Source organism: Nesoenas mayeri (genome assembly GCF_963082525.1).
Source record: "Nesoenas mayeri genome assembly, chromosome: 1".
Taxonomy (NCBI): domain Eukaryota; kingdom Metazoa; phylum Chordata; class Aves; order Columbiformes; family Columbidae; genus Nesoenas; species Nesoenas mayeri.
In genome coordinates, this window is record NC_137541.1 from 141,731,176 (window position 1) to 141,749,603 (window position 18,428).

Consider the following 18,428-nt stretch of genomic DNA (forward strand, 5'->3'; position numbering starts at 1 on the left):
ACAATAGCCAGGTCATGTTAGGAGGGAGCAGGAAAGCTCAGGCACAATTAAATGGCCACTGAAGCCCACAGAAAGCATTAACATGCACTAAGGGCATCCTCCTTCCCCACCTGGCCACTAGCCCTGCCAGGCTGCCCAGCACCGCTGCTGGAAGCAGGGACATGGAGGGCAAGAGTGCTCAGCACTGGCTGTGAGTCCCTTTGGGGCCTGCGGGCCCTGTTACAGCTGCAGACCACAAACCAGAAACTGCAGTACTGAAGGCAAAACAGCCAAGATTTGGGCTTGAGGTTTGGGGTTTTTTTTTTTTTACCCTTTAGATCTTCTGCTTTCACTAACCCCTTTCACCTCATCATTTCTTTATACATTAAAATAAGGTGTCACACAAACCACCTTGCAACCTCACAATTAGTATCAGAGTACACTGCTAAAGCCCTGCAGAAACCAAAAACAAATGGTTTCTCCCTCTAACTACATGAAGATTTGTATAGGGATGTGCCCCTGGTCCTTGACCTCTGGCTGTCCAGGTGTATGGGTACAGCATGGTTGCCCATGTGGCCAGCATTGCTTCTCAGTCAGGACAAGACCTACCATGTTTTATGGGCCAAGAGACTCCATAATCTGGTTAAGCTAAAAAACATGAACTATCATTAACACCAGGTAGTACATTTACCCTGGAGACTTCAAAAGAGCTTTTCCAGTCTTTCGATGTGTTTCTCTTCCACAAAATCAAGGAGTGACTTTGTTAAAACGTATAAAAATTGGGGGAGGGTTGCTTCTCTTTCTGCAGTTTCAGTTACTGCTTATAGCAACCAGTGAAATATTCAGTCAGAAATTATTATTGCATGGTTTTTAATGGCAAGCAGAAATCTGTTGGTGAACAAAGGCATTACGGGTGCCAAACCAGATCCACAGTAATGGTTTATTGGAAGGGAAACAGTTCATATACAGTTTTAGGGAATCTGCCTCCCACGGGAGAACGGTGCAGCCAGCATCCCAGCCTGTTACTGCACTATGGGGAATTCCACTGTGCTGGAAAAAGAGATATACAAAGTTAAAGCAGCAGCTTTTCCTGTGATCAAGTGGCAAAAGCTTTCCTCAGTGCTCCCACTGCTCCTTAGAAGTGATCTGTCCAAGCCAGATACCAATTTTCAAAGCCTTTGTCAAAGTAGCAAAATGCCAAAGTAGTGAGCAAGCCTGGGGTGTTTTTATCCCTCTATGTCATTTCTCAGGCTTTGGCTAAATCAAATTGTCCGCAATGACAAAAATTAGCTTGTTTCTGACATCTCAGAACTTTTTGCCTCCTATGACGTGAGTCATGGCTGCTCTTACAGTGATAAGAAAAAAAAAAATTACTCTGCCTGTTCATTTTGATCTTTTTTTTTAATCCTTTCAGTCCTACGGGACTATCAGGAAAGGTAATTTGATTTTCTCCTAGATTGTTTATTTGTGCAATAAAAATGCAATTTGTGCAATATCTTACGATCCTTCTTCTATTACTGTAATGCAGTATAAGGGGAAACTAACAAATTATCCAACTCATTAACCATGAAGGAAGTATAGCAAGTCCTGGAACACAGACAAGCCACCACTTTCCTCTTTCAGCATCTATAGCTATCTTTTATAGGCTCAGCGTGTGGTGTGTATGTGGGTAGCTAAACAGCCAGAAGAGGGTAGCATTCATTAGTTAATAAGCCTCATCTGTAAAGCAGAGCTATTTTTGAGAGAAACACCTGGATTTCTGGCTGGAAGGTAGAGAAACAAAACTGAGAAATTTATGGCCAAGCTTTTGACAAAATATGGAAAGCCAGATTTACAGTCAGAACTGACAAGGATTAGGCTGATCACTGGCCAATGCCTCTATTAATAAAAATGCACATCCAGAGCAACTTCATTACTTTATTTTTAGGGAATAGCAGCACAAGTCAGCAAAACTAATAATGTTCACGTTGTCTTGCCTGCAGCGAATCTGAAAAATGGGGAAGTCATGAAAATGCATAACAATGAGAGCACCCTAAGGAGATGGTTCAGGGTAGAGGTATAGAATATGAAACAGGAGCTTGCGGAGCTTACCAGGGCAGATGTGCCTTTGATGGCCTGAGTAAGTGTCCTCCTTGCTGCTGCTCCTAATATTTACCCAAAATAAATGCTGCTCCCAGAGACTGTGTGCAATAAGTAAGTGTTCTCAAAGAGAGAGTTGCTGTATCTGTCAGAAGCAGAAACACCTGTGTAGGGACACCAGGTTGCAGGAGCTTTGGAGAACTCTCTTCTATACCTACATTGAGAATTTCCTCTTTGAGGGCTATCTATCCAGTCCCTGTCAATGTTCATAACTGTAAACAGGACTGAACTGCTGCTGGGCATCTCCTTATACAGCAATTTTTTCTTCACCCCTACAAGAGATCAAACGTCAGACTCTTCTCTGAGAAGTTGATAGGGCTTGCCTGAGGAGGTCCATGAGAGAAACAAGGAAGATTGAGGGATGACTGTTATTATCTACATTACAATTAGAAATTCCAGACAGGATCAGGCCTCCACTATGCCAGATGTTGTACGCTCATACAGAATAGGAAAAGCTGTGGCCTGAAAAGGGAAGCTGAAACAGACAAAAGTTCAGAGGGGAAACAGGTAAGAAGACATGAAATACCATAGCCAAGATCATACAGCCAGTCACTGGCCAAGGAATAGAAAATTCCTGGCCTGTCAACTTGTTTCTGGCAAAGCTACTTTAAATTGCTCAGAGGCTGTTAAATGAAGAAGGCTGTATTTGTGTTTTTACCTTGGAAAGGCACTGAGGAGACAATACACCATTTATTCATATTTTATTTGAGCTCTATACCTGAAGCAAAGTGGAAATGCAAGTTGAATCTTCTTTCTATAATTCTTTTCCCTCTACCCTGTCAAAAATAGCACATATAGAAAACATTGGAACTTTTCATTTCAGAGACGGTCACATCAGACTATAAATGCTCAACCAGATGCCCTTCACCCTGCTGCTACAATGCAGCCACTTTCTCAGCTTGTGTCCACTATCCCTATAGCACACAAACAGCAAACAGGAAGCGGGGAAGGGGAGGGGACAGAGAATACTGTATGCAGGTGGCATTAGGGTCTCAGACTAATTTAATCCCCTGAAGGGTTTAGTTGCAGGCATTTTGAAAACCTTCATTTGAGAGTTTCAGAAAGTCAGCAGCACTGTCCCTTCAAATTATCAGTTGCAAACTTGCTCACAATTTCCCCTGGACTTGGCCGTTAGTTACAGAAAAGACTTAAAATGACAAGCAAATAACCAGCTGCCATGTTGGCTTCACTCAGTCCCATGTCTCTGACCATTTTTTTATGTAATATAGAAGCAAAACTAATTTAAAAGATTCTTTCTGAACATCATCCTGAGCGATACATAAAGGTCATAAGGTTACAGTAATAAGCTGGTTCACATAACATTTCCTGCCTTTGCATTATGCATTTTGGCTTCTCTGGCACACGAGAGGTACATTATGGAAAGTGATGTTTGATGAAGTCGGTTTTCTGCATACACATCCCTGCCCTGAGCTGCAATTCTGGGAGGTCATTTGCCATTTGTGTCAGTCCTGTTTGGCTGAGCTTCCCTGGTGAGCTGCCTCTCCGCTAAAAGGAGTTTGAGGATGTCCAGGCAGGGTCGGCCAGTCTGGCCAGAGCGGTTTCCCCTTGCGTTTCCATGCTGCCAGACACCACTCCCTGCAGAGGGATTTGGACTGATGATGAAGCAGGTAAGGGGACATTACCCCTCAGAAACATGCTCGAAGGGCTGCTGTTCACCTCGCTTCCCGGGCTGGTGACATTTACAGCGGTGTTGCTCACTGTCCACAGGCAAGGGTAATGGCTGGGAAAAAAAGCAGTATAAATTGAATTATTTGTTTCAAAGCATTTTCCCCTGCACAAGACTCACCACAGTGAAGTCAAGTGCATTATCTACTAAAAGGCAGCTATCCAAATCAAATTAATAAAGTAAAACAGCCTTGCAGATCTTAAGTGAAAAACCATGAGCAACCATCAGGCTCTGTGGCCTTGGAGAGAGACGTGGAGAGAAATGTATAAATACATGTGAGGTTTCAAGATTTAAAGATGTTTTTCATTAATGGTTATGAATTTTAAAGAATTGCAGCTGATTCTCCTGGCGCCTAAATTAGAGAAGAAATGTGAGCATTTCTTTTGGGAAAAGAAGGGGAAATACTTGATAATTGATTGACTCTCCAGGTGCAAATTCCAACCATTCCTAGAACTGTTTACTACCCTCTTAACTATATTTTTATAACAGAACATGAATTAGATTCTTACATCCCTGCATGGGAGTAGGATCTTCATTTCATGCAAGAAAATAGTGAGGAACATACAGAGAAAAATAATTTGGCTTTAAAACGCTCACAGATTGTAGATACCATTGTTCTCTGTGGCTGTTCCAAGATCCTGGTTTTCAGCAGTGTTGGGGTAAAACAAAGCTCCCATTGATTTCAGAGCAGGAGATAACTAGCTTGTCAGAAAGATCTGTCCAGGAATCTTGAGTTGGGCAATTAGGATATGTTTCAAATCCTGGATGCCGATTAAAGCTTGGAATGAAGTGTGAATCACCAGGGCAGTCCTACAAACCTCACTGCTCCTGATACCAGCAGTTTTCCCATAACCTTACCTGGGTCCAGGGCTGGCAGCTCCCTTCGTGTGTGGCACTGAGAGCAAATTAGCATGTGGAGAGGATGGCAAAGTCCAGCTGTCGTGTCCTGAGAATACCTGAAGATTATTGCTGGAGCTCTCCAACAAATTAACTTGGGGGAAAAAAAAATACATAGCAAGCAATAAACAAATCCTCAGTAACTATTACAGAGACACTGTCTTATAGCAACAGAACGTGAGTCGGCCTAAGGAAGCAATCTGATCATGAGGTTCCTAACCATAGGTAAAAGGACAAAATTCATGTGTTTCTTAAGAGAGCTGCAAGGTGACATTGTAATTCCAGGCATGATATATGGGAAGGTACACCGTGATAGACATAGTATATGCATTTTTGCAAGTCTGACTGACAGTCTTTTCATTAATGATAATTGCCATTTTACTGGCAATGTTTTGATACAGATTTCCTTATAACCTGAGCTTAAATATTTCCGTTAAACATGATGCCTTGCTAAATTATAATCAGTAAGCAGACTACTCTATCCTTACTCTTGTTTCTGGGCAATTTCCTCTGATCAAAGTAGAATCAGTTTCTGGAACTCTGCACCCAGATCTAGAGAGTGAAAGGGCCCCAGAAGACATTCTGGCAATATCAAAACACCCTCATCTCAAGTCAGCTGCTGCCATGTTCCCAAGGATTGCTTCGGCTTGAGAGCACAACCGCTTCATGCCATGACCTCGACAGAAAGCTTGCAATGCTCTTTTTGTATAATTGGGAGCTGTACTTTGAGCAAGGTCATTCGCTCTAATTTATAATTAACAGTTACAGTGCACCCACCTCGTGGTACCTCTTGTTTTGCTGCCTTAAACTCACTCTGTGCATGCGGATTGTTACAGAGGCTCGTCATACTGTTTCCTAGCCTCCGCTCTTGCATGTTTTAATGCTTACACTAACCTAAAGCAAGGGTCAGTCAGGCAGAGAACACCTGTTCCCTGGAAGCAAAGCAGCAGTACAGTCATACCTGTAGGTGAATGATTTCTCTGCACGTAGGAAGGTGGGTATGGAGCAGCCCGATGCCCTCGCAGTGCTGAGTATCGCTCACAGCCGTGGGGAGTGTGTGGGGCTGGCAGAGGCAAAGGTCCAGCATACTGATAATTAGAGCTGCCTGATGCACACATTGTCTCTGGGTTGGAAATCAACCAGCCACTCACTTGGAGGGAAAAGAGACAGGAAAACTGTTACTGCTCTGAAACACTGCTGTGCAATGAAGAAACCAACCAGCCTTCTTGCAGAATCAGCTCTGCCTCAAAAATACCAGGCAGATTTCAAAATACTGCTTTATGGAACCGACAATCAAAAAGGAAACAAAATGAAACAAAACGAAACGAAACAAAACGAAATGAAACAAAACAAAAGCCAAACAAATAAACAAACAAAGAGCCCTGCAAAAACACCCAAAATGCCAACCCAAAAAACAACTGTGAGAGAATGTCATAAATGTCAAAGAACAGATTAAAGAAAAACGAACCATCATTAAAATGAACACAACCTCTGTTCTTCCCATTTTTTTTGACCTGTTTGCTAGTGAAAGGTAATCTTATAGTTGACTAAAAATATTCACATATTAAAAAAAAAGGGGGGGGGGAGAAATCCCTAAAAATGTCGTATATTATTTTGTAATATTGAAAATATTGAAAATAATATTGAAATAATATTGAAAAATCATATTACAGGAAAGTTACATATATATAAGGAAAATCATCACTCTGCAGAAACTGTTACATTATTTGTTCCTGTGATGTTTATAGATTTTTTAAAATTTTTTTTTTAGAAAAAGGTCCCTTTCTATGATCACGATTCAGGACTCAGTAAACAATCAGTATGACACATTTAAGCAAACAATCAGTATGACCCATTTAAGCAAGTCCCAGGTTCCCAGCACCTATCATATCACACAAAAATTCCATCCCAGTAAATAAAAACCTTACAGTGAGAATATGTCATATGTTGACCTTCAGAGGTTGTTTCTGGAGCATCCTTGGGGTGGTTTCTGAAAAGCAAAATACTTACTGGTAAAACTTCTCATTGAGAAAATACAAAAGATAGTTAAAACCAGAACTAATCACTAAAAAAAAATGGAAAGTAAGCTAAAAAGAAGGGAATTCCATTGTCTTTAACCACTTGATAGGCAGCAGTAGACTTTTCTGCACTGTTCCATTAAGAAGCAGGGACTTATGTTTCATGGCATGCATAAAAATTCTCCTAAATTTGCACCAAATTTGGTGGCAGAACCTGGAATTCTAAATCTACCTGTGGGCACCTTTCCTGCTTGTGCCACCAGGCTAAGCCTGACCTCCCGCCCAAACCAAAGCAGCTGGAAACCCTGACCGTGAGACACAGCAGCTTCCTAAGTGCTGAGAGGTATGGAAAGAAACACAGACTCTCCTGCAGGCAAGTGGGACACTTCACATGTCAGAAGATGTAGCAAGTCCAAACAAAATTTACCAGCAGTTATGGACCAGAATGCATCATTTAGATGCCCCACTGCATTAGCATGGCTGATGGCAAGTAACACTGTGAAAGGTAAATCACAATTCGTTTCCAATGGAAGCACCTCTAACGTCTTATATAGTGAGCACCTATAGGTTATTTCTAATAAATACATCATACATTATCACACAGGTTTAACAACAGCAGTGTAGTTATGTTACAGTTACAGTGCAACTTCACTTTAGTTATGCTTTTTGACATCTGCAGTTAGCTGTTATTCTCCCTGAGCTATTAAATTATGGGATTCATTGGAGTGTAAGTACAAAGTGGTGAACATATGCAGTAAGTAACATTGCTGGGGAAATTCACATCAACTTATTTCTGGCTTCCTGTGTAGATAGTACTAAGTTCTAGGAACCCCAGAAGGATATTCTCCCATTTCAGACCCTATTGTGGTAATAATTATACGGAGAGTCTTCCCACTGATTTCAGTGCAGTGACTCAGGATTTAAGACAGCAGAAACAAAATTAAGTTACATTATTTATCTTTCACATTGTGATGCCACAGTTTTAACCATATAAGCAGCAAAAAAAAAGGACTAACCTTTCTTTTGCATCCAGGAAGGCTTTGGCAAAGGGATTATACTTGATTTTGAGAGCTGTTATCTTGAGTTTACAGAAAACAAGGCATGTTAGTGAAGGCAGTTTGGAATAGAGACTTGACAAAATATCTTGCAGAGTAATCTAAGTGGAACTGACACAGTTACCCCTACAAAAATATATCCCCACATATGATGTTTTCCAGGGCTGGTTGTGAGAGCACTTTGCTCGTTGCAGAACACCTGTCGGGGCAGCCTCATGGCATAGTCCAGTCTGGGAAAGCCCAAGCGATGCTGGACCCTTTCAAGAGAGTTTAAACACCGAATTCACTCCAAGTATGAATCAAATCTGCTGCAACACTAGTTAAGGGACGTCACACAAGTTAGTAATTGTCACAAACCAAAGCATCCCTGAGTTACAATTTTGGAGTTTGGATTAAATTTTCCCATGCACAATTGCACTATTCTGCAATTGTGTGTATTACAAAGAGTGTGGAGAGAGAGGATTATCATTACAATTATCAGTTGTTGCTGCAGAAAGATACTGGACTTGAATGTAGGGGTTTGGTTTTTTTTCTGGTAAGGGATTGGGATGCCAGGACAGATGGACCAGTCTGGAATAGCTGTGGCAGGATATTAAGCTAAACCTGGCTTAGAACTGCAGCCAGACACTAGATTAGACAATGTTCTACTGCAGAGAAAAGACAGAGTATTAGAATGGATGGAGCATTATAGTGCATGGGACTGGTGGGGAAACAAGAAAAGAACCAGTCTGTCCATGCTGATCTTGTAGTTAATAAGCTTTTAAACATATCTCACTAATGGTGACCAAGAGCACAGCATGGAGTCCACCTACCTCCTCATTTTGATAGGCAGTCACAGCTATGAACTGTGTCTCAGGGAAGGAGCAGTTCATCACCATCCGGTGGGGGCCTCCTACGCGAACTATGTGTACCTGGGGCTCATATTTATGCAGGGAGTTCAACATGATCTGCAGAAAACGAAACAGACAGACAGACCTCAGTGCCACCCACAGCTGCTATTATCCTTTGGCTCTACAACAGACCAGATGTCACTGCTCAACCTCCCCAGCCTGTGATCACTGAGAGAAGAAGGACAGGCATCTCCCTCCCTTCTGACGAACCACAGGGCTGAGCAGAATGAAACTTCACTGGGTTTGGATTTAAAGCTTTTGATACAGCAGCATCAGTGAATATCTGTGTTAGCAGCTACAGCCTTTAAACCATTGGGCTTCCACTATACTAGAGGCTGTTGAAACAGTTTAAGGGGCAATCCCTGTCCTGCTTCTACCTTCTGAAAGACTCAGCATCACCATCACAGAAATCAAGGCCAGGAGAGAGCTGAGGCACACACCTTGTCATCTTTTTGGGGCAAGACGAAGTGCACCTAAACAAGCCTTAGTGGATGTCTATAACCTGGCATTCAAAGCTGTGAATAACATCAATTCCAAAACACACCTTTCTCAGGAAGTCAATTATATTGCTTAATTCTCTCTACTGCCAGAAAAAAAAAAGATACTAAAAAAAAAGTACTTTTGGAACTGCTGTGTGCACATATATGCGGAAGAACACAATCATTAGCATAAAGCACTGATAGTTAGCTTTTGCCTTCTAGTAACACCACAAAAAGGGAAGCTGAAGCACAGAGCAAGTGCATGGCTTACCTTAACATTTTTGTCAAGACTTCAGAAGAAATCCAGGAGACCTTCAGATGTTTGCTATTTAGTGATATTTACTTAGTGACTTTTGCTTAAGTTCTGCTTCTCATATGGCTTTTCCTTCCTTGCTTTCTATTTTTTTCCTATCGACTTCACCATATATACACATCATGTTCCCCTGTGGCTTGTTTGTTATTTGGTTTTTTTTTTTCCCCAGGGTATCTCTGACCCTCCAAGTTGGTTTCCTGTAGCTTTTTTACCCCTATGCATACTTTTCTGAGGCCTTTGACTTTTCTGCGATCCTGGATGCAGGACAAGAATTTGCAAATTCAGATCCCATTCTATGTTCCACAATAAATCTTGTGTGCTGATTCCGTGTGTGACTTAGGAAAAGTCAGGTCATCTTTCTGTTCTCCAGTCTCTAAAAATTGAGATAATTTCCTACCTAATTAGGGTACTAGGCTTATGGAGGTACCTCACAAACCTAATGGAAATAGCAGATGGAGTACATATAATATTTACGTGAAAGGAATTGATTCTGGGCTGACAAGTAGCATCCAATGTGGGAGTTTTGTACAAAACAAACAAGCAAACAAAAGGTCTTGTGCAACATTTTACCTTTAGATGCATCATCAAAAATAAAATACAAAACAAAACTAATTTTCCTTTTTGCATTTTTAAGGGGTTCAAAGAGAAAGTCACTTATTTCTGGTACATGTGGTTTCTTTCCAAAGGCCAAAGCTGATTCAATAGAATATTGATAATTATCATGATGCAGAAGCAGACATAGTAATTATTTCATTTAGGAGCAGCCTTTTATTCTGCTATCTGACTCCTGCCAACATTCCACTTACACCAAACAACATGGGGGAACACAACAAAAACCTAATACCCATGACCATTTTTCCTCCTTCTCTGAAGTCCTATGTAAAAATCCCCAGCACACAAGACCAACTCTGAAAAGCCCCCTGATGATTAAGTAAACCACAGCACTCTGTCTCTCTTAACATCAAGAAGTCCATTAAAATCTGAAAGCGCCAATTAAGGCCTGTTTATTCCTGTTTACATTTGGCCTCCAGAGAATAATTGGCATCTATGGGTGAAGAGGCCTGTAAGGGCCTCTATAATTACATAAATGCACCCTTGATATTTCTTGATTGGTAGGTGCTTGCAATTGAAGCCAAGAGGTGTATGGGGAAACATCAGGCCATACCTGCCCACTCCCATTGAGCTTGTTGGTAAGTTTGACTTTGCTGAAGGAAATGGCAGCTTTCATCCAATGGGCCCCAAAGTTGGGAGAATCTGGGTGGATGTAGACGCAGCTGTGGTTTGGTGGCTCTGGTTTCCCAGCTGGCACCCATTCTCCATTGACGTACTTCCAGCGGTGGCCATCCGTTGGGGCAAAGTCCAACAAGAAAGAATACATGGCATTTGGGTCTAAGCCCGACACACTGATCTTCAAAACAGGGAACATCCGTCTGGCCAGGAAACAACAAAAAAAAAGAGACACTGCTGGAAACTGGTTTTGGAGACTGCTCATTATGTTTGTGACCAGATCGTTGACCAGGTCAATGTAAAAAACATCTTCCCTCCCTCCATCTATCTGAAGAAACCTCTTAAAGGTTAATCCTTCATTTCATTATTTGTTCAATCATTTGGAAAAAAAAAAAACAAACATGTTACCTCTAAAGTAGGGCACTAAGGTCTTGATCATGCCAAGAGTTACGAACATGATGGACTGTGTATAGCATCTGGACATGCTAAATACATCATTAGGTGTGGGACAAGAAGGCATGAACAGGATCAAACAGAGTTGAAAATGACAGAAGGTGGAGCTGAATCACAGATTCACTGCATTAACTGCAGAATCCTGTTATAAAGAGCACCTCTTTGGTTCCTGAATTCCCCCGACGCACGCTGCCGTACTCTAACCAGTGGCCAACTCCCACCTTGTCTGATGCTGGATATATCTTCTGAAATGATCCTGCAATCTCCAGCACCCAGGACATAATCCCAGCCACGTACTCATCAGACTCCAGTTAGACTTATTAACCGTACTACACCATACAAAAGGTTTTTCTTCCTTCCCTGATGTCTCCCACTTGAGTGCTGGTTTCCAGATAGTGCTGTTCTAAATGACCTAATAGGTCTGCTACATTTTCCTTGTCTAAAAATACTTTTTTTACTTTATCGAGGTTGTATCACGTTAGTCTGCAATGACTTAAATTTAATAAAGTGCTTTTTTATCTAATTTTCCATTGTCTTCCACATATTTAATTACTCTTTCCTTCAAAATACATCCTGAGTTCTTATAATAAGGATATATTTATAAGCCTGTAGTTAGCTGAAATGTGTTTTCTCCCGTTCTTAAGTGCAAGCATTCACCTGCTGTCCCACTATTGTTACCTAAATCTCCAGTTTGAGAAGTCTGGTTAAAATCCTTGACATTAGACCTTGCACTTGGCAATTCTTTCAGTAATTTGGTCCTGTTCTTCTGTATTCCCTGACCTTATCAGCTTGCTCAGATTCTTCTGCTTTTAGTTTCACCGCAGATGCAATGTTGTCCTGTACTAAGCTCCAGACACCCATCACCCAGCCTTCCCACCATCTTGTGCATTTAAAACTGAAACCCTGCCTTTGTTTAGTTTTGGGAAAATGCTCCTTTTGTGCTTAAAGGTCCGAATGCCACATTTTCTCAATTCCCTTTTAATTATTATTGTTCCTCTTGTAAAGGAGATTTGCAGCAGCTCAGTTAGGCCTTCAGCAGTTTTCTGTCTGCCCCAGTACTTGTGATCCCTTGAACGGGCGTCTCGGTGCTTGGAAGTCTGCAGCCAAAAAGTTAGTAGGGCTCCAATAGTCTCAGGAACTGGGAAAAAACTGTGGTTAGCAGAACAGAGGAGTGTCCCAACAGAGGTATCTTATTCATTAAGTTCTATTCATTAAGTTTCTTAGCTTGTCAAAGAATACACGTAGTTTATGTGGAGGATTATTGTAGCTCTTACATATCACCTCCTACATTCTTCTTACATGAGTAAGAGGCCTCCCTGCCCAAGACATCTCCTTACCGACCTCTCCTGGCACTTGTCATTTTGCCGTGCCACATCTTTACACACAGGTCAATGAAGCTTCAAGCGCCTTTTCTCGATGGGTACAGAGAGACTGGTTACACCAAACAACCACAGCAATTACCTGAGGCTTGTAGATTTCTAGGCTTAGTTAGGTAGCAATCCAAGACATCCAAAATACAGAAGAGCACAAAAACTCCAAGCTGTCTCCAGGGACATCAAAAGCCTCTGTTGCCACAGCCACACTTTCCAGTGGCCCTCAGCTGCTGACAGTCTCTTGTGCTCCTACAATATCCCATTCACCACTTACCTTTCTGGACACCTTTATATTGTTCTTGCTGTATACATTCAACACTTTCTGCTCACAGGAAAATATATTATTTGAGAAAACTGAGATTTTTCATCTAATATCAATACTTGGTGATGTAAGGCCTGTGCAACATTGAGAAAGATGTCTTGAATCATGATCTTTCTAATTAAATAGAAGCTTAGCCAAGGATTTCTATGCTACATTTAATGTGTCTTCCTGACCACGGTGCACCATCTATCAAACTGGAATATGATAAAAAGTATGGATGCATTGCTCCATGTGCCTCCCAGACCACCTACAGCCAGTCTTCAAAGTAACACATATTTAGCTGAAATTGAAGTAGAGGGGAAATTCATCCACATAATTTAATTTCACAATATTTCTCAGAACTATTTGTGTTACATACAGATTGTTACTTCATCTGCCCACAACGCAGACTTCTCTGCCTCTCTACTTGCGAGGCTTGAGCTTATCCCCAAAAGACCTATAAACTAACGCCAGAAGAGAGTGTAGTCATCATCAAACCTAACCTCCCATATCACAGAGATTATAGCACTTCCCTGCGTTAACCTCTGCTTCACACACATTTAATCCCCACCTCACCTGAACCAGCGTGTCTCGACGGTACAGATTCTAACAATGGAAAACCTGCCACCTCACTTCTGCTGATTAAGTGACTTTACTGTTATAATCACATTTACCTTTTTTTTTTAGCATGGCACAGGATGATTTCTTCACATTCATTTCAGCCAGAATGTTGGTTTCAATGCTCAGGTCGGTACACACGTGATCTCTGCTACTGCAATAGCTGAGCACTTCAGCTTTTTCAATTTGTGTAGAGTAGATCTGCCACAATTGTTCCACAGCACAGAACTTGAGTGGGAAGATGTTTGGTATCAAACTTGAATGTGTAGTAACCAGTAAAGCTGCTTTAGCATTTAAGCCTAGAAAGGGCTTCTTACCCACCACTCATGTTTTCCTGCACTGATCCACTGGAGGGATTGCCTTCCTGCCTTCAGGCAATAACACAGATTGCAAAGTCTGAGGGTACTACATAGATAATATGGTATAAACACTGGGAGAGACAACTTGCTCAATCAGAAAGCAGAGTATTTGATATTAAAATGCCAACCCAATGCAATAAATCTGAGTAAAATAGAAGACTGATTCCAATTATATCAGCTACACCTGTTGGGATGTATTTTGTGATATAGCATGTGGTTTAATTTCTCTGGTGCCTGTCCTGTTCAGAATATGTCCATCTTCCCTGTGCACCTAGGCATATTACTATGGCAGGTGATGATTATAACGAAGTACAATACAGCAACAAAGAGCTATGTATGTATTAACACTGAAGTTGGTTGGTCTAATTATAACATTTTGGGACTCGCAGTACCAATTAGAGATGGCTCAATCACAGCAGATAGAATTGTCCATGCTAGGATTTTACACACGAGGATCACTAATCAATCAGCCTTTTGTTCTCTGGGATGCTCCTTCATCAGGTTTCAGTTTAATTTCTGAATTTTGTTAAAAATGTCTCCACAAAAACTTGCCTTAGTTTCCTCATGCGAAAGCTCAGACTGGCTTTTCTCGTTCATCATAGAACACAGTTTTCAAAAGCTTCCTTATCTCTTTCAGCAAGAATGATTGAGTTAGTCCTACTGATTTGAACAACATCAGAATTAGATCAATATTTTTTCTGTTGAGAATTCCTCTGGAGACAATCACTTAAAAATCCTGAACCTAAAAACACCCACGTCAGCCCTCACAGGAAACTGTCTCAAGTTTGTCTCCTTTTGAGATGCATGGAGATGTTTAGAGAGTTTTGCTGCAGGCTACTGCCTCCATTTCCATTTTTCGGTGTGCTGATGCGTTTGGTATGGAAGATACTTTCAGAAATGCAAGAGATCCTTTTTCACAGTCTCTGATGCTACAGTAACTTTGTTAAACGGATTTATGTAGCTGACAGTGTAACATACTTCTATAAATTTTTATTTTGAGATTACTGTAGTTCGATTGTAAATAACCTGTTCCTTCCCTCACTGACATCACTGGAGTTGTCACTGGCTTTAGGAAAAGTAGGATCGAGCTGATAAGGAACACGTTAGTTAGTATAAAGAAAAATTAGAAAGTTTAAACAATGAAATAGAAAGTAACCAGACATATTCAAATAATGAAAAATTCCTTTATCATCATAAAAAGGAGATTTTATCTACGCACTCACCTAGACATTTCAGAGAAACTGGTATCACCATGTAATAATGATTTACATTAGATGAAAGAAACTGAAAGAACCCTGTTGGTAAGGTGCAATTCTTTCTATTAATTTAATTAATAAGAGGCAAACTTATCTTACCTCATTTTTGGTCACTCATGCTGCTAAGAAGTCAGCTCAAGCTACCGTACACTAAGTAAAAGTCCACTCATAAGTTTGGTGTAGCCTAACAACAGCTTTTAAAGCAATTCAAATGAAGCAAAAGCAGCTTCTCGGTGTAAAGAGAATCTCGGGAGAAGATTTCTAACCCTACAGGTAATTAGGAGGAATCAGAACGGCAATAGGCAATGTTACAGCAAGAGCTTGTGTTTTGGGAAGGTAGCTGTTCTTTCAATAGAATGATATTGCTGACCCAACAGACTAGATTTTTTCTGTGAACTGCTTTCACCTGCATCCTTTGCCAATCTACAATCAACAGTGATATTTTCCACAAATTCTGCTAAATAAAAGTCTGCAAAATTAACAAAAGTCACACCATATAAGTAAGTATTTTTCTCCATCTCTTAATTTCTCTCTCCTATGCAGATCTCCTGAGATGTCTTGCAAAAGAAATGTGTGCCTGTTGGGGGTGGGGGGAGGAACAGTAGAGGAAAGGTGAGGGTAGATGAAATAAAAACCTTAGCACCACTCTGCTGGTGAACCTTATTTTAGTAGCTGCCTGTCTGATATGGGCTGGACCCTGTTGTCAGTCCAGTTCAGAGCAGAATCTCTCTGCAGAACCTCCTTCAATCCAGCATTTGATTCAGAATTAACATCCTTCCTGCCAGGCTTTGCACTCTTTTCCTGTGCCTTTCGGCGTTACCCGAATAGTAAGACATGTGATCTATTTTCGTCACAACATTTTGTCTTACTAAAACTGTGTTAACCAATATTCCACGCTTGTTTCTGAGGGCACCAGCAACAACTATGAAGCAATACAATTGTGGGACCATGCAATCCAGACTGCACACATGTGCCACGTAGTGCACAGGTTTATTGTACCCCTTTCTAGCGCAAGCTGTTTGTAGAAGCTGTTAATACCCAAGGCTAGAGAGAGGAACTGCAGCTGGGGATAACGACAGCAATCTACTTCTGTACAGTAATTTGATGTCTGCGGGTAAGCACTTGCTAATAAAAGCTGATGACTATTGGTACAAGACATCATTTGAAAGGTTTTGAGAAGTACCATCTATTCCCTTGCAAAATTTCCCTTTTTGTGTATTCTTAAGCCAGTCAATGTATTTCCCCAGCAAGTTTCACCAGTAGGAATAAAAGGTGGCAGGAACACTTTAGCAGTGACCAAAAAGGAGCAAGAACACCCTGTTCTGTCCATATGCTGGTTTTAGGTGACTCTGAGGCTACAGAGACAAAACTGCTATGTGTTCATTGAGATTCTTTTGAGTCTCCACACACAGTTTACTCTTATAGCTCTTAACCCCCCCAGCTGTCACCCACACTTAGCCCACAGCGCTGAGCAGATCACTCACCTGCCGTTCTTGGTCACAATCATCTCATTAGTGACTTCCCTGAATCTCTGCCAGAGCGTCGCATCCTCCAAGACAACCTGGAGCTGTTTCTCAGTTGGGTCGCCTTTGTCTCTCCCCGCCCGGAGTTCGCTCTCCACTACGCTGAGTAGCCTGGAGATGGTGCAGTCGCTGGGCTTTTTGCAGCCCAGGTCTGCCATGACGACTTTCCTGCCAGAAACTTCAGGTAGCTGCTAAAAAGACAAAAAATCATAAGCTAAATTGAATGAAAACAAGTCAGTTTGTCGGGTACAGGCTGACAAACGTGCCCTCCGTGCTCTTTTGCCACTGACTAGCTTTCCTCTGGAAGTCCCAATGGGCAGTGACACCAGCGTGCGGAGGTTTAGGCACAGGCTCCACACAAAAAGAGGACTATCTCCTAATTACCTGTCAGACGGTCAGGTGGGTGGCAGGCTGATGACTCAATTGGCTGCCTTGAAAGAAGAGTCCTCCATCCAAATTAGCATGCTTTTATCTTTTTTCAACCTGAAGTGGGTCTAATTGTTCTGCTTGAGAACCAGGTTTCCATTAATGAAAATTGTTTCATTTCCAGATTGAAACAATGCATGGAAATTGCGTTCACGCTGATGCCGACTCTAACTGAAGGAGCTGGTTAACAGTCAAGATAGTTACACAGAGAGGGTAGTCTTAAATTTTTTTCACCAGCCATGTTGAATAAATGCATTAACCTTGTTCCTCTGTGTTCACAAATCAAAATGTGGTAGCAAGAGACCCTTCTGTGCTGAGGTTTCGATGCACAAGGAGCAGGTGGCATCCCTACACTCCACCGCTTATGCCTTCTGTGTCCATCCCTTCGTCCCACTGTCATTCACAAAACTCCCGCTGCACCCTACAAGCAGCTGAACTCCTCTCTGGCTCCATCTCCAGGGACAGACCCCAAGCTTCTGGGGCTGGGGGGGACCCTACTGCTTGCTGACCTGTTCAAGGTCCATCCTGTACAAAAGCTCCCTCAGCATCCCAGAAACAGGCATTCCCTCTTGCCTCAGGCTGAGACCTTCTCTGACAGGCCTAATCCAACCGCACATACCCCCCATAAAGAAACCACCATTTTACTGAGAAGTTCAACAATTCTGGCACCCAGCCGAGGATTTGAGAGACCTGGGTTTGGTCCCATGCTAAAGGGTTAAAGTGGAGGCCACATGAGTATTGGTGACCCATAAACACTGGACTTTGACAGAAAATAAGGCATTTGAGTGCCTAATTTCTCCTGATACATCTAGCTCAAATAGCATTTGAAATTTCTGGTCGGTTGGACATGACGTAGTCAGGGGCTTGATTATGAAAACATACGGTTGGAAATGGTTTTTCGAGAAATATATTTTCTGGCTACTTATTGAGACCTTTGCATTAATTTAAATCAACAGCCCCTGTTGAATTCCTGTGTTTCCAGTTCTTTCCAGGAGATGAAATGACTTGGTGGATCATTGATAAGATTTATAAAGATTTATAAAGAGTCTGGCAAACTTTATAAAACAGGATTTAAGTTAAATCTGTCATTTGACATGGCTCAACAGATCTCGCAGCTCAAAACTCCAAGAGATATCATCTACCGAAGCAGCAAGAGCCAGAGCTTGTCGATCCTATTTGCCTTGTACACCACCCTGTTTGGCAAACAGTCCTACTAATCCCTCCAGCCCGACATGGAGTAAGGATGCTGGACTGCAAGTGTGATGTTCTGCAGAATGGGAGACTATGACAGAACGCTCAATTCCCAGCAATCTCAGCACTATCAGAAAGCGCAATCCAGACAGGTCTGAGGTATTTTTACATCTGGGTAACCCCAATCACGCTACTTCACACTCCTGTGCATTTTCCCTCTCTTCTTTTGAGCCTTTATGTACCT

The 18,428-nt window shown here is 41.7% G+C and overlaps 1 protein-coding gene across 1 annotated transcript; it reads right to left on the bottom strand.

Annotated features, from left to right (window-relative positions):
* Positions 1-3,522: 3,522 nt before the first annotated feature.
* TBX19 (T-box transcription factor 19) lies at positions 3,523-16,725 on the bottom strand (the record flags this gene model as incomplete). Its single annotated transcript, XM_080353856.1, has 8 exons — positions 3,523-3,859; positions 4,664-4,796; positions 5,664-5,765; positions 6,631-6,692; positions 7,737-7,798; positions 8,588-8,722; positions 10,623-10,887; positions 16,529-16,725. 8 exons carry the CDS (start codon positions 16,723-16,725, stop codon positions 3,625-3,627), a joined length of 1,191 nt encoding a protein of 396 aa, XP_080209982.1. The 3' UTR covers positions 3,523-3,624.
* Between the last annotated feature and the right edge of the window lie 1,703 nt (positions 16,726-18,428).